The sequence below is a fragment of the Pseudorasbora parva genome, chromosome 6 (assembly GCF_024679245.1).
Source record: "Pseudorasbora parva isolate DD20220531a chromosome 6, ASM2467924v1, whole genome shotgun sequence".
NCBI lineage: Eukaryota > Metazoa > Chordata > Actinopteri > Cypriniformes > Gobionidae > Pseudorasbora > Pseudorasbora parva.
The window spans coordinates 5,447,483-5,465,321 of NC_090177.1; the positions used below are offsets into that span (position 1 = coordinate 5,447,483).

The 17,839-nt window shown below is 38.2% G+C and overlaps 1 protein-coding gene across 3 annotated transcripts in view; it reads right to left on the reverse strand.

The window, feature by feature from the left end:
* The window catches only part of LOC137078303 (cyclin-dependent kinase-like 5), a 121,654-nt gene that overhangs the window by 95,078 nt on the left and 8,737 nt on the right, over nucleotides 1-17,839 (reverse strand). For all 3 annotated transcript variants that reach the window (XM_067445481.1, XM_067445482.1, XM_067445480.1), the window contains exon 2: nucleotides 3,320-3,519. In XM_067445481.1, the coding sequence (XP_067301582.1) occupies nucleotides 3,320-3,383 (64 nt within the window). In that variant the 5' untranslated portion in view covers nucleotides 3,384-3,519. The remainder of the gene's footprint in view (nucleotides 1-3,319; nucleotides 3,520-17,839) is intronic.

Genomic DNA, 17,839 nt, shown 5'->3' on the forward strand with positions numbered 1-17,839 from the left:
ATGTTCCCATTGCAGACAGACACCACTGTGTCATTGTTGAGTTATCTTCCACGCCAGGATATTATTCTGCCAAAAGCAGAGCACAATAATTGCACAGTTTTGTCAGAATGAAATTATGACCCAAATCATCAGCTTCTTCAGACTGTGATCGGTTTCATTCAGCTACACTCAGATTCAGAGAGCAGAGCTGGAAACTACATCTTCTGTGATCCATTTCAGCTCGTCTGTTAAAGCAATCATAAAATGAATCTTTTTTGCAGTTTAGTCTCAATAAAATCTTTTTTTTCGCCCGAGTTACAGCAAGTAATCAGTGATTAAACTCTCCAAACTCTCAATTTTTCATGATGTGACTCCATTAAGTGCTTCAAGAAGCAAGGCCATAAAAAGCTTTTAAAGCGGCGGTTCCGTGGTGTTTTTCTAGGCTTGGTTGTGTTTATGAGGCGCAGCATAACATATGCTTAATTCTTTTTTTTTTTTCTTTGTTTACGTATATTTTTTTACATTTTACCTTTATTACACACCACTGCCTCTATTGTCCTTTGAACAGCTCGTTTTGCTTCCAGCTTCTATGAAGCCCATCCCTCTGAAAAACGCAATAGACCTTTTTCACACTTCCGCATTTTTAACCGGAAGTTAGTTACGGACGTGCAAAGACACTTCCTGTTACCGTAGTAGTAGCTAGCGGGAAATGCAAAAATGGGTGAGTCAAAAAACAGTAGTTTTTGTCGTGTCCCGGGTTGTTCGTGTTGTACCCAAAAACAACCATACCTGTCTCTTCACTCATTTCCGTCTGATCAAGCAACAAGAAATGTGTGGATCCATGCTGTTAGAAGAGAAGAAGGGCCGAATTTCTCTGTGAGTAAAGGCAGCAATTACATCTGTAGCAGACACTTTGTCAAGGAGGATTACTCCGGTGGAACAACCATCAGTCGCCTTAAAAGTTGTCCCAAGCCTTTTCACTTGGAACAATTTGACAGTACCACTCAAAAGGGAGTGTGTATTTTGAAAGGGTGAACAAACGTCAGCTGGAAATGTACACATCATTGGCAAGTTGTCTTGCCATATTGACGCTATTTATGGTTAGTCTTTGCAAAACAACATGTTTTAAGTGGTTTTAAATGTGATACATCAGCATCCTCTAATGGTATTTATGGTGTCTGTGAAATTTGTAGCCTTTGTCCTGTTTATTGGTCTTGGTGGAGGAATTTGCGTCAAAAAAGGCTCAGAGAAAACACTCTGCGGTGTACATTTTGCTGAGTATAAGCGTGAAGATGAAGAACGCCTACGCGTCAGTGACGTATTTCCGTTTTTTGCAGTGGTGGAATGTAACGAAGTACAAATACTTCGTTACTTTACTTAAGTACATTTTTCATGTATCTGTACTTTACTTAAGTAGAATAAATAGTGCATACTTTTGACTTTTACTTCGTTACATTTTGCAGCAATTATTATACTTTCACCTCCACTACATTTCTACAACGTTTCGTTACATTTTCTGATCAGTTTCAGGGCTCGAGATTAAGGCTTGCCCGGATAATAATATATAATGTACGTTATAGGCTAATGAATTGACGGTTGCGCTGTTGAGGCTCGCGCAGCCTCTTGAGGAGAAATGGAAACAAATCACCCCCCCCCCCCCCCCCCGCTCACACAAAGACACTCAGTAACATACTATATTAAAAATTCAAAATGTTTAGTTTTTATATTTTGTAACAGTTAAAAAAACATCACATGACACGACCAACGAGTGTAGTTTTCCTGAATACCATCACGACAGAAAATGTGACTGATTTCATTTGACAGTTCCATAAACAATTAATTAACATCAAGTCACTTACATTTTATTGATTGCTTTATTGCTTTTGTTCTATTTCAGCAGCGAAAATATTTCCAAGATCAGATTTCCACATCCGAACCATAACGTATTGCACAGCAACAGTGTGTTACTGAATCAAAGATTCACTGGCCTGTTCATAAACGACTGCCTCGGTTATGAACGAATCATCCGTTTGAACGAATCGACTCAATGACTCTCTCATAAGGATTCACCTGCCGCCATCTACTGGTGGTTTAGTTCACTTTTTTTAGTTAAAACAATCTCAGAGCATTATTTAGTGCAGTTGTAATTTTTCAGTGTTAATTATTTAATTGGATTGGTAACAACCCTATTGTATCTTATTCTAATTTAATTTATTAATCAAATTTAAGAATATAAAGGGAAAGCTGAAGCAAAGCCTATATTTAATAAGATTAGGGGAAGATGTCCTTTATAAAAGGTAAAAATATCATAAATATGAAGATTTAAATACATCAAAGCTGATGAGAATGTTGCTTCAGAAAAAAGACATTTAACTTTGCAGATAAGCAGAATTGTAAGTCAGAGTGTAAACTGGGCAACAGATGGTAAGAACAATTACATTAACCCAAAACTAACTCAATTAAAATGCCACCGCTCATACGGTTTTCTTTTTTTTAATTATTAGAATTAGACATTAAGAGAATACATTTTCATGCCAGTACTTTTACTTTTAATACTTAAAGTACATTTAAAATCATGTACTTTTTACTTAAGTAGGGTTGTCGTTGTAGTACTTCTACTTTTACTAAAGTAAATATATTCCTGGTTACTTGTACTTTTACTTAAGTACTGAGATTCAGTACTTCCTCCACCACTGTTTTTTTGTGAAAAACGCAATGGTCTTAGATTGGTCAGATGGCCAAATGTAGTTTCCTGTATTTTTATTGGCTGAAGTGCCAAGCACAGGTTGTCATGGAAACGCCACGCCCCTTCCCATTACGGGCAGAAGTCACATCTGTGGAGACTAGCAAGGGTTTATGATGTCACCAACCCAGGAAGAAGCTTGTTGTAGTCCAAACCGGCCATTTTTGTAGGCAATAAACTGCCGTAACTTTAAAAGACAATATCTCCGTTTGCATTGAACTTTCAGCGCTGTAACTTTGCAGATACTGTTTATGCTCAAGCAGCGACATTACACACTAACTAAAGTTAAAAAAGTCAAATCGCATACAACCACCCCTTTAAAGCAATCATAAAATGAATCGTTTTTGCAGTTTAGCCTCAATAAAATCTTTTTTTGCCCGAGTTACAGCAAGTTCAACTCTCAAAACTCAATTTTTCATGATTGTGACTCCATTAAGCGCTTCAAGAAGCAAGGCTATAAAAAGCATTTAAGACAAATGACGGAAACACACAGGGAATTACAGAGGACAAGCCTTCCCTTATCCTGTATTTTCCGCATCATTTCATCCTTATCAGTCTATTGTTACAGTCAGTTTTGTATCATCTGATGGTACTGACCTTCCCCCACAATCCCAAGAACCTCAAACCTGTGCATCACATCACTGGAGGCCGGGTTCCTCATCCACTCAAACGGGGGCGCGGGGGCGAGCGGTCGCCGTGGTTACGCGCTGGCATGGGGCGGCCCGGTGTGGAATCATGGGAAGGACCGGATCACCGAGAGACTTTGAGCATGATGCTGTCAGTCAGCACACACACACCTGCGGACACACACAACACAGATGTTTAAATCACAGGGGGATGATATGTGCTTCTTCTACAGTGTTTAGCCAAAATATGAAATGGCTGCCAATGCATATTAATGAATAAATCATTAAATATTGCCCAAAATATCTGACAACACCTATTAGAAAAGAATTAAACAAATAAATATCAAACATCAAACCATACAAATTAAATAAATATATAAATATATATTGCAATAAATATAAATATATCTTTCAATACCAATAATTGCATAAGTATATTAAATTAATAAATCAAAAATATAAATAAATATTACCGGAAATATAAACTATCATACAGTAGCAGTTAAACAAATATATAAAATGTTGTCAAAAATATTGAAAATCTGTCAATACGATAATTAAATAATTAAACAAATATGTAAACAAACGAATAAATAAGTGTTGAAGGAAATATCGAATATCTGACAATACCGATAAATAAAACAAACAAGCAAAAATATTGACTGAAATACGAAATATCTGACAATACCGATAATTACATAATAAATCAAATAAATAATTAAATATTGCCCAAAATATCAAATATCTGAACACCTTTACAACCCCTATTGGAAAATAATTAAACAAATAAATATTGCTGGAAATATCAAATATCTAACTATACAAACTAAATAAATATATAAAATATTGCCAGAAATATAAACTCTTTCAATACCAATAATTGCACAAGTAAATAATTAATTAATTAAACAAATAAGCAAATAAATAAATATTAAAGGAAATATCAAATATCGGACAATAGCAATTAAATACATATAAATTATTGTCAAATTGTCAAAATTTAACAACTGTCAATACCAATAATTACATAAGTAAATAAACAATGAAACAAATAAATAAATATTGACAGAAATATGTAATCATCTGTATTGTCAGATATTTTAATAAGTAAATAAATAATTCAACAAATGAATAAACAAATAAAAAAATATTGCCAGAAATAATAAATATCTGACAATACCCAGAATTACGCAAGTAAACAAATAATTAAACAAATTGCCAGAAATATTAAATATCTGATAATCCCGATAATTACGTAAGCAAATAAATAAATAAACAAATATATTGCCAGAAATATTAAATATCTGATAATCACGATAATTACGTAAGCAAATAAATAAATAAACAAAAAAATAAATAAACAAATATATTGCCAGAATTATAAAATATCTGACAATACTGAGTATTACCCAAATAAATAAATAAATATTGACAGAAATATTTAATATCTGACAATACTGAGAATTACACAAATAAATAATTAAACAAATAAATATTGCTAGACATATAAAATAAATACACAAAAACACAAATTAAATAAAAATGTTAAATATCTGCTAAGATGACGATAGATAGATAGATAGATAGATAGATAGGCTTAATACAATTATAGATTAATAAATTTTTTAAATGGCATTATGTTAACAATGCAGACTCTTAGCAAACATCTTTACGGTGGTTTCAGCATCGGCTGTCCAAATCAGACTTGACTAAATGCTTTCTAATGGTGCATCGCTAGGTGGTTGCTAGGGTATTCTAGCAGGTTGCTTGGGTATTCTAGGTGGTTGCTAGGGTATTCTAGGTGGTTTCTAGGGTATTTACCAGTTCCACCAAATGCTCTCCAATAACAATGAATCCAAAACCAACATCTGAACACAATCTTCTTTCCTCTCAAAGAGGAGCAAATGTTTCCTCGGTGCCGATTTGTTGTGTTTCATGTGTGCGGCACAGTTAAGTATTTGTGCGCGTGTGGGTCACAGATAATTAGGATGCGGCTATAAATAGTCCATGGCAGAAGCATATTCACAGCCATTAAAGAACAACACGCTGAACTGAAGGAGCGAGACGAGACCCAACGTGTCCAGCAGGCTGATGGGTGAAGAACACACACAGCGACGGATGAAAGCTCTCAGAGAAGGACACGGCTCACGCAAGAGATGGAGATCTGAGTTTAGTGAGGCAGATGGAGCGCAAACATCAGGGATTATGGGGAAAAATAAAATAAATATAAATGTCTGAAATATCAATTATCTACCAATAGTATTATTTTTTTTAAACTATATATACAAAAAAATATATATATATAATTTTTTAACAATATATATATATGTGTGTGTGTGTGTGTGTGTGTGTGTGTGTGTGTGTGTGTCTGTGTATATATATATGTGTGTGTTTATATATATGTGTGTGTTTATATATATGTGTGTGTGTGTGTGTGGGTTGTTAGTGTGTGTGTGTGTGCGCGTGTGTGTGCGACCTGGTAATCCCTACGTTATGGGGACAAAATGTCCCCACAAAGATGGCAATATCCGAAATCCTTGTCCTTGTGGGGACATTTTTAGGTCCCCATGAGGAAAACATCTTATAAATCACACAGAAGGAGTTTTTTTGAGAAAGTAAAAATGCAGAATGTTTCCTGTGATGGGTAGGTTTAGGGGTAGGGGTAGTGTAGGGGGATAGGATGTCCTGTGTGTACAGTATGAAATCCATTACGCCTATGGAAAGTCCCCATAAAACATGGAAACACGACTGTGCGTGTGTGTGTGCGTGTGTATATATTTTTTATAACGATACCAAGATTATTTGCATTTTTATATGCCTAATAACAGTCACACCTGCATAACTGAAAATGAGCATAGAGGCGGGACGTGGGCGGAGCTTAGGGGACGTGATGACTAACAGACAGCAGACATACGGCAATCCACCTGTCACTCAAAATGGCTACGCCCTTAAGTATGCAGAACTTTAAGGGTTTATATAATGTTAACGAATCAGTTATAAAAAGAATTCACCTCCTCACAGTTGTAATGAAGGGCAAAATTAGCCGTACAGACCAAAACCACAATTTGTCCCAGACTGTAAACATGTGTTTTTCTGCTGTAAAGTTGGGCATTTTTACATGGGGCTCAATGAGATTCTGATCCTTCTGGAGCCGGTCTCTAACGGCCAGTCTATGAATTACAGTTGAAGTCACTTTCATACTGGCTTCAACAGAAACTGGGGGAGAACCCGCTTGTATGCATTATCGCCAACGCTTGCTTTCTCGATTGAATGACCTTTCAGAGCTTGTGAAAGACGCTCGGGATGGTTGATGGAGCGGTCAGTGTCCCGATTGGGCCAGTGCTGAATCTTCACCAAAGCTGATCATTTGCTCGTGTTACAAGGTGCCCTAGAATGATTTCAAACAATATGTTAAATTGTTCTCTGATATCTACATAGAGGGTATGTGGCTTATTTAAGGGCAAAAATGGTCCTGATCTAGTTTTACAGGTCCATTTACAACCCCATAAACTGTCCCTAGGATGTAATGCTCTGTTTTTGCCTTATTTGGACGGGTCATGAATAATAATGTTGAGCTCTGCTCTGATTGGCTTATTTCAGCAGCTCACAGCACAGCAGTTCAGTGAAGCGGCTCATGAGTCCTGACCGTCCTGACACAACACAGACCGACTGAATGACACTTTAAGCAGAACATCTCAAACGGAGATCAATAAAATGCAGCTTACTTGTTTATTTGGTGTTTTCAGATCATCCACGCGTGAGAAAGAGCTTGCGCTCATGCAGTTGCCAGATTTCAGTAATAAATCCCCCAAACAGAGCTTTTCTGTGAAAAGAACACATCCGGTGTTTTACCTAAACATGTCCAATCTGGCAACCTCTCCCTCGCGCGCAGATGATCTGAAAACACCAAATAAACAAGTAAGCTGCATTTCAGCAATCTCCAATTGAGATGTTCTGCCTAAAGTGTCATTCAGTCTACATTTTAGACTTGTCTTTTTTCGTCAACAATATTGCGTGTTCATATAACGTTAGTCACAATGTAGGCTAACGTTACGCAGTGACTGTGATGTAACATGCAAAAACATCATAGGCCTACTTCAGTACTCAAAAATATAAAATATATAACTTATATTTTTACAAAATGAATAGCCTTGTCAAATGACTGTCGTTTTAACTTATATGGTGGAAAAGGTGACGTTTGCTAGAAGGATCGCGTGAACGATCTGTAAGCAACGTAAGTACGGTTGTATTTTGTAATACAAAATAATATTAACCTGTCATTAGACACTATTTAGTGTGGAGTTTTGATATTTCATGATATTAATATCATATCTTGTTTTGTCCTACATATGTTGTTGCATCATTAAAAATCTACACTAAAAGTCTTTAAAGTCTTTTAATTTTTTATAGTATAAGTTTATAATTGTCCCCCCTTGTTTATCATTTTTTTGACATTACATATTATAGCACAGAAGCCTAAAATACTTTCTGGACTGTTGTCATGTCATAAGCTGTCATTAGATTACTATGTGAATGTCCCAATCAGGGTGCAGGATGTGAAATTATGAAATAAATGTTTATTTTATATATTTTGGTTGCAGTTGCGAGTTAATAAAAATGTAACTGGTTGTGTAAATAGACAAATATAATATCATAATATCGTAATATTCATTGATGTACCCCTTAATCGAATCGTATCGCAAAACTTTTTTAGGTATCGGAAAATATCGTATTGCTGGCTATGAGAATCGATATCGTATTGAATCGAGATGAACCTGGACTTCAATGGGAACCAATGGTTGAAGGTCCAAACCAAGCCTGCAGTCTCCCTCTCATTTACTGAAGCTTTCGCGCCTCGATCGCCCCCCGGTGACCGGTCCCAGTATAGCCGCCCCTCAGTGATTTCTAATGGACGCGAGGCAAACTAAATAATAAAATTACACTTCAAAAAATTTCCCCAAAGTTAGTTTATGTCACTGAAGGCAGTTATCATCACGATGATTTCATTTCAGGTGTTCGTTTTAAAAATAAGTTTAGTTTGAGTTAGTTATTTGATGCTATAAAAACGGGGTGTGTGACGTCATGATTGACAGCTGAGACTGACGGCTTCTCTGAGTGAAGTTGTCACTGAGGCACTAACGGACTTTTTTTCGAAATTTTTGGGAGCAGATTAGAGCTTTAGCTTTAATTCCTACATTTCCATAACTGTTTATTTCACACCAACATAATTAATTGTTTTGCATCTGTGAGAGTGTGGGCGGGCTTTTGATATCGCAGCTGTACTTCCTGCTCTACTTCCTGCGCTCTACTGCGCAACTCCGGTCCCGAAATCGCTACTGCGCAGACTCGGTCCCAAGATGTCCGCGCCGTGCAAGGCCGTCTGAAAGCTTCAAATCTGCCAAGCGGAAACGGATGATGTCGAGTCGTCCATATTTTTTTACGGTCTATGGTCCAAATCAGTGCAGTTTCAGAGGAAGGGCTTCAGAGGCTCTGACCGATCCCAGACCATGAATAGGGCCTTATCTAGACAAATCATCAGACATTTTCTTAAAAAAATAAACATTTATATACTTTTTAACCTAAATTGCTCACCTTGCGCTGCTCTGCGACTGCGGCGCATTACGTATTGTGTAGTCCCATGGGAAAGGTCACGTTAGACATAAGCGGAAGCACCACCCCAAGCGAACGTGCGAGGACTAATACAAGCCTCCTTTACCAAAAAAACGCTCCATCTCCAACTCCAAAATTGTCTGACATCAGTTTAACCTTTTTTTAATCAATTTAATAACCAACAATAATTTTTCTCTATTGTGTGAGAACTGAACTGATCTGGACGATGACACTGTTTTCTGCTTTATAGATTAAATATTTAATAATTGATGATTCTTTACAACAGCACTGAATCGACACTGAACGGACTTCAGCTGGACAATGACTCCATTTTCTTTATTTCTGTTATCACTGTCAAGCTGGTTTGAAACAATTTGCATTGTATAAAGCTCTATATAAAGGTGACTTGACCTGAATAAATATTGCCCAAAATATCAAATATCTGCAAAAACCAATTAAATAAATCTGCCAATATCGATATATAGATAAACAGACAGATAGATATAAAGACGCCTGGTTCTTGAAAATGACACTACACCAAATGCTCGGAAAAGGCTTTGAGGTGGATTGGGTTGGTAGGGTTGGGAATCGTGAGAAATTTTCCGGTTCCGCCTAACGATTCCGGTTCCAATTCCGGTTCCATTAAAATGATTAAACAAATAGTGGTAAAGGAAAAAGGCACAATACGCAACTTTAAACAATCCTTTTTTGTGTTTATTACTTGCTCTCAAATTAATTTACAGGTTGGCAATGTCAAAAAAAAGTCCTGTACTATACATATATTACAGGATTAATCGAGCCATATGGAATTTATGGAAATTAAAATAAACATGTTCAAATTTACACCTCTGAAATTGTCTTATTACATTTTCTCTCTCTGTTTTAGGGATGTTAACCGATGACCGTTTGACCCATGGTTGACCATATCAACGTTAACTGATCAAAGTTGTCGGTAAAAAAAAAAAGTGATCTCTAAATTAGGCTATTATAGACAGTGGACTAAACGCTACTACAGTTAGCCGTCTCATTACAAAATCTTTTTGTGTGAAGTGAACATATCCCTCACACTCAATTTTTCATAACTCTCCTGTTTGTACTTAATAAACCAATAAAAACATTTGGCGCGAGGTCACAGGCAGCGTTTGGGTTTACGCGCTCACAAGGTTTGCAAAAAGTAAACAGACTAAAACACTCGAGGTTAGAGCCAGAGCAGACGACAGTATGAAGCGTCATTCCGGATAAGATGGGTTTACATTTGTAAATATATTACATCTACATTTCAGTGCTAACACATAAGGTGTTGATCGTCTTTCTTTATTATTGTTAGCACTACCTCGAACTAAAGCGGCGTCTCTTCGGAGCTGTCATTTTCTTAAATGAGCCGCGGCAATGATTCAAATGAGCTTCTAACGCTAGACAAATGCCTTTATTTTCAACGCGATCACCTCGTACCCAAACCATTTCAAAACTAAGGAGCTGATTGTCCTCAGATTACAAACAAGCTCCTCTGCGGGGCGTTTGCGGGACTCGCACTGTGAGGGATTTTAAAAAAGTGACGTGAGTGGAAGGGAGGCGGCAGCGCTAGGACAGTGTGAGTGAGTGAGTGAGTGAGTGAGTGAGTGTGAGAGAGAGAGAGAGAGAGAGAGAGAGAGAGAGAGAGAGAGAGAGAACGGCTTGCGGCGCTTCGCACACACATTGCACCAGAACCGTTTTCAGAACCAACACTCAGGAATTTTGCGCGGTTCCGGTATTTTTCAAAAATCAGTATCGGTTCTGCATAAGAACCGGTTCTCGGTTCCCAACCCTAGTTGAAGGTAAAGGCTGTTATTCCTGCAGATCTAATGGAACCAAAGGGAACTGCAAACATGAACAGATCTCTATGCTATTCTGGTGCTGACATACGTCATCCAAAAACCACAAACAAGTGTCTTTTTTGCAGGAGAAACAAATTTGCTTGGATTAATCTGGGGGAAATAATATGGTGTTGAAATGTTCTGCCATAGCTATGTTTTCATTTTAGGACTGGACTACATGTTTGTCCAAACCATGGAAGACTAAAAACCACTCTGGTAACCTGTTTGACCACAATCATAATTTTTGGTGACCAAAAATTGAACAATTCCACTCAAGACTCTGAGCATCTCATACTAAATGAAAGTCTCCATTTGGCGTTATCTGGGTCTCAGTACGTGCACTACTCACAAACAGATGGATGTCTTTATGTTTCGTCTGCGTGAGAGCGTGTGTTTCCGCTGGCACAGAGTTGTGCATGTCATCGCTTTAGACCAAAACGCCAACAAATCAGTGATGAACGTGAGGTCTGGGACTCCAACAGGGGGTGAGACCGACACGTCACATCAGTGCGATTCAACTGAGAGCTCAGATCAGGAAAACAAACACACCAATATCACACACACACCAACATGATATCAAGCTCACGTTGGTGACTGGTCGTTCATGAACGATTTGTTCATATTGCGTCAGTCAAGTGACAAATGAACGAAAGACTAGAAGGGGCCTAATACTTTTTTTTTTTTTTTTTTTTTTACACGTTTACTTCATTATTTTTTTGACAGAATCATCCTTTCTATTATTTTTCCACTGATTTACACAATCCGATGAGCATTAGCGCTGTCTGCCTGTGTTTACTCTTCCACAGTCGTGGTTATGAATCATTCGCCACTCATATAACGCTTTCATAACCCGTCCTGTCTCTTCCAATGATGAACTTACATTACACTTTCAGGTCAGTTCCCTGTACAGGAAACCCGAAAAGAGAAACAGGAAAGTCTCACGGTTCGGTTCGATTACAATTATTATGTAATCGATTTGGTTCAATTCGATATCACAGCACACAGACGATTTACTGCATCCTCATGTATACAATTTTGTCAGTCAGTAATATGAACCGTTAATTTTACCTGCTCAAAGAAAACACACTTATTAAATGTATCAAACAAAACTCAACTCAAGGCATAGAAGACAACAGGAGCATTTAGAACAAATACACAAAATACTAAAAGCCATTTAAAAAGGTGGTCTGGGCCGCCTTACAGTCAAAACTAAAGTCTAAATACATCTGGTTGTTGAAAACACATGTAAAATTTACTCATCCCAACAATGCTAAAAAAAAATAAACGTGTGTGAGAGTGTTATAGACTATGTGTCCAGCACCGCAAGCACCACAGACGAGTATCTCTTCATTAAGCCAACGCACAAACTACCGCAAATTAAATCGAAAATAAAGTCGTAGCTGCTCAACACACAATCATCTTCATTAAAGGGGGGGTGAAACACTCAGTTTCAGTCAGTGTCATGTCAATCTTGAGTACCTATAGAGTAGCATTGCATCCTGCATATCTCCGAAAAGTCTTTATTTTTTTTATAATTATATAAGAAAGATGCGCTGTTCCGAGTCTTTCCGAAAAAAGCCGAGCGGGTGGGGGCGTGTCGTGTGAGCGGAGCTAAATAATGACGTGTGCAGCAGCGCGCTGTGTGTTGAGTCGAGTGCGTCGTAAAGCTGTGTCATCCCTAACAGCGGGAAAAAAACTTTATTCAAAATAAAAATATGGCTTTTAATCAGATACAGCCATACATCTATGATCCGGAATCAGACCCAGAGGCTGCAGTTGAACAGGAGCAGCAGCAAAAACGACTAGAGCAGGACGTCTGTATGTGGTACAAGTTATACACTAACTATATAATATGCTTAGCGGCTTGTGTTATTTACATATTTATACTTGAATTATATCGTCGTATTTTTGTCTTTGAAGGTGTACATGTGGGAAGTGCAGTTGTGCACGTGTGTTTGTGTGTTTACGCGTGGTTTGTGTAGACAGTAAGCGGACTGGTTTTGCACGGCAGGCTAGTGTTTACATAGAAAGACACGGAATAGTAGCGCATTTGAATGAAGAAGCGCGCTTATTTAGTTCAACATATTTCCCCCCTCTTTGTGTATTGTTGTTTGGAGTGCTTTTACAATACACAAACATAAAGTTACACATATAGTGGCCAGCTAAACAAATGTGCACACACTACACATCGCATGCTCCATTGATCAATTAACTATACGTGATCATGTTTGGGCTACTTGATGAGCATAGGCAAAAACACAGACATTTGAAGCAGTCTCACTCACCGCCTGCGGTACTAACGTTGGGACCTTTATCGTTGGGACTGCTCCATCCTTCAGCATTAGGCGATTGGAAAATCCGGCGTCGAGCTGGGCCTTGTTTATGAAACAGTCGGCACCGAAATGCAGCGAACAGATATAAACATTCGCGTAACTCAGTTGCTGATCTGGAAAAGCAAATTCCATCCACTGTTGCCTTAACGCGGGGTTTTGGGGAATCTGTGCAGGACTGTCTTGGTCTGGCAACCAAAAACGCACTTTTTTGGTGACATTGTTAATTGTGCACATCACCTGTGCAGCAGCCTACGAGCCAGCGCTTTTATGGGCGTAGCCTGTTGCTTTCGCTCTCTCCCTCTCTCTCTCTCACGCTCTTCCGGTAGAATTGTCCGTAAGGCCCATACAAGGAAATTCCGCCCCCATTAACGTCAAAGGGGACGCATGATCGCAAAAAACTTGCCGAAACTTATGACTAACCGGAAGTAGTATTTTTGACAAAGAAATACTCCCATCAAACGTCCACCTTAACTTTTGAAACTTTGTCTATGTTTAGTATGGGATTCCAAGTCTTTAACAGTGTAAAAAGATCAGTATGCATGAAACAGCATTTCACCCCCCCTTTAAACGTAAATAAACTGAATGTGTGTCTGAAACAAATCTGACCAGTGCCGTGTCCGCGCTCGCTCATATCGTGTTCTTTGATTTTGAAATGATCTAATGATGAATAAAACGCTACTCATATCTGTTGTTTTCGGTGACGTGAACTGCATTAAATCTGCATATAGTGCTGGAATTAAACAGATTTATATCCGTTTTGCGGAGACACGTTTATGTGCCCAAGTGTAAATTAAATAGTTTTGATAAATCATAGCTTTGATTTGCACACAGTGTGTGTTCTCCAGGTCGTGCAGGTTTTTCATTAAAGCCGAAATGTGCCCCGATGTCGGCTTTTAAAGTAGTCGGGGCATTTTTAATTACTCTCACTCGCGTCTCGGCTTCCTCTGCCACTGTATGCCACTGTACAAAGCACGGACGAGACAAATAACATCAGAAAAACTTCAGTAGCATTAAAATTGGTTATGGTCTATTACTGAACCGATACTCAATCCCCTTGGCTGCATCGTGATGTATCGAACACCTCTGACACCTCTACAAGAAACCCAGAGAGATGTTTCTTCATGTGAAACATGAAACCATATACACTCCATTAAGATAGTAAGTGATCTGTATGTGTTTTTCCATGCGATATGGCTTATTTTCATAACTATAAAGAATTACATGAGAAATACTAAGCAGTAGGGATGAGCGAAATGATGAAATATATCGTCTGGACGATAGAAAATGTCTATCGTTTTATATTAGGCTCTATCGCTTACGCCACGATAAGGCGTTTATGGCAGAATTTTACGTCAAGATGCTCACGCCACGGCATGCCCATGCACGCTGCAATACATAAACAAACATGGAGGAAGACGGTAGTAGACGCGGTTCAGACCAGGGTAATTCTCAGAGTAATTATGCAAGAGTGGTGGCATAAGCGCTCAAAACAAACTTCAGACACAGACGCTGCAACGGGCTTTTACGCGTGGCACACCATATAACGTTAGCCGTATATTGAAATATTTAATGGCAGGTGTAGGGATGGCGAAAACTAAACATTTTCTTGACCGACCACCGAGCCTCATTAGCCGGTTGAAAACGGTTAACCGATTAGTTTAAAATATGCTGCGCTATTTGAAATAACAGCCGTGAGCCGCGCTCCCTCTCTCTCTCTCTCTCTCTCACACACACACACACACACACTGTCCTAGCGCTGCCGCCTCCTTTCCACTCACATCACTTTTTTTAAATCCCCCACAGCGCGAAACACGAGTCCCGCAAACGCGCCGCCGAGGAGCTTGTTTGTAATCTGAGGACGATGGCTCCTTAGTTTCGAAATGGTTTGGGTACGAGGTGATCGCGTTGAAGATAAAGGCATTTGTCCAGCGTTAGAAGCTCATTTGAATCATTGCCGCGGCTCATTTAAGAAAATGACAGCTCCGAAGAGACGCCGCTTTAGTTCGAGGTAGTGCTAACAATAATAAAGAAAGACGATCAACACCTTATGTGTTAGCACTGTAATGTAGATGTAATATATTTCCAAATGTAAGCCCATCTTAAGCGAAATCCACTGTCTATAATAGCCTAATTTAGAGATCACTTTTTTTTTTTAACCGACAACTTTGATCAGTTAAGGTTGATACGGTCAACCATCGGTCAAACGGTCATCGGTTAACATTCCTAGGGAGGTGTTAACTTTACCAACAGTCTTGCTTGAAAAAAAGGTTCTAAATAAAATAAAAATGTAGTCCATCCTACCTTTATTTGTTTTGTATATCAATTCAAACTGCATTTCCACATTGCAATTTTGTATAGGCTATTCATAAACTGAATTAACAGAAAAATTGCTGTATCGTTATCGGGATATCAAATGAGCTATATCGAGATATGAAATTTTGGCCATATCGCCCAGCCCTACTAAGCAGGTGTAGGCCTGTCACGATAACACATTTTGCTGGACGATCAAATGGCCAAGAAATTATTGAGATAAACGATAATATTGTCGTTCTGAGACGATTTTCATCTAAAATAATGATAATGGCATAAAAACACAGGTACACCTTTTCAAAGATCAATAAACTTTAATTTCTAGAGACTATTTAACACTAAAAATGGAAAACATTTTAAATATCCACAATAAATGAACAAAACAACCAAAAACAATAAAAGCATGGACTCTCAGTCTGTTTACAAAAATGCATTTAAATAAGACCAAAAACAATAAATCAAATGGATGAAAACTGCAATGGATGATTGTGTTTTAGGAGCATATTAGGGGCGGCACGGTTCACAAAACACACAGTTCGGTTCGTATCACGGTTTTAGGCTCACGGTTTTCCGTTCTGTACGGCTCTTGTTTTTTTTCTTTTAATCCAGAAAGGTACTTCAGCATCAGTGGCGGCTACTGGTCTGTCAGAGAGGGGAAGCTCATTTTCGGCCAATTGTCTTATTTATTTAAAAGTAAATTCTGCCCTACGTTTCTTTTCAAGAAAATGGTCTTTTACCCTGTGAATGAATGAACGATCTAAAAAAATATTAAACTCTGTAAAACTGAAACAAGGAATGTGGTGTATAATTGTGTGAAATGTATGATGAAAATGAAGCAATTTCGCCAAGCAAATATCAAAGAAATAGGTTGCAGCAGTTTTTATTTCAACTGAACTTGAGAAATTTGCGATGGGACTGAGCGCGAATAGCTTCAGTGATTCCTTATAGTACAGAATCGCTGTCAGTCAAAAGGAGATGCAGACCCTCCAATCATCACGCAGAAGCTCGGAGTCCAGGCCAGCCCACTCCCCATTCACTCCCAGAGACGCTGAGCGTCCGTGGGTGGGACATAATCGCAGCGTTTATCCAATAACCGTCTAGTTTCGAAGCGCTGAAAAAAAACGTTCAAAGCAGCCCCATTGAAGTCAATGGACGCTGGGCTTCAATAGGGAAATGCACTGTGACGCTGCGGGAATGTATGAGAAGGAAATCGAGTCAGCCGACCTGCTATATGTAACTGATTCTGAACGAACTCGTCTTTGAGATTAACGTTTTCTAACGCATTTTTAGTCAATACAATGTTAATATAATAGTACATATTTGACCATTAATTTTGTGACATTATAAGGGAAGCCGAGCTTCCCTTGCAGTCTTAAAGAAATCGCCACTGTTCAGCATATGATATATTAATTATCCACAATTTAGGATACAGTATTAAAAAATGTGTTTATATCACAGCCTAATCATGCACAAACTGAACTTGACCATCTCTGAGGAAAGTGATATTTTGATACAGCGAGAGAGAAGACATTGATCACATGCTTTTCATTTATTTGGCAAAAGGAGAATGTGTATTGCTCTCTTGCTCACCCGGTCTGCGCGTCGAGTATAAACACCTCCCCAAACGGACGAGGCGCGCGCAGTCAACGAGAGAGACGAGGAAAACAAAAGAGCATGCAAATGGCAATTATCGCGGCCGGAAAAATTATCGCTCATTTTTTTATTTATCGTGCGATTAATTGATTTATCGACTATCGCGACAGGCCTAAGCAGGTGCAGCAATTCTTATAAATGGCTATAAATAACATCTCAACAACATGACTAAAACCCACATTAGATTGCAATTGGACAATCACTGGTGGTTTAAAGTGAGTTAAAAGCATAGAATTAATCATATAAATTGTGCTATGTAGCTTGATGCTAACTGTAGCTCTAATGCGCATGTGTAGCTATACTTAATGATGCATTTTGACAGATGAATTCACATAAGTTCATAAAAAAAGTCTTGTTGTGTCTTCTAGTTTAGTCTTTTCTAGACTATTTATAATAGGTGGATCATTGGGATCAAAATGATGTGAATGGGAAAGCCATAATGCAGGTGAATAGCCTATGAATAAAAGAAATAAAGGCTAATATCCTCTAAATAAAAACAAGAGAATAATAATAAAAAATGATGAAGATTAGGTCTCATAGTGAAAGGGTTGAGATTGAGAACCATAGAAACATGAATGGGGCAGTTCGCCAAATCAGATACAGAGGGCAATATCTTTTTAGCTCTAAAAACACAAACAACACAGTCTTAGAAATGTTTAATAAAATTAATTATTTTAGAGACAACACCCTTAGGTTTGAAATAAAGCATGATCAGACTTTTGGCTTCATTGT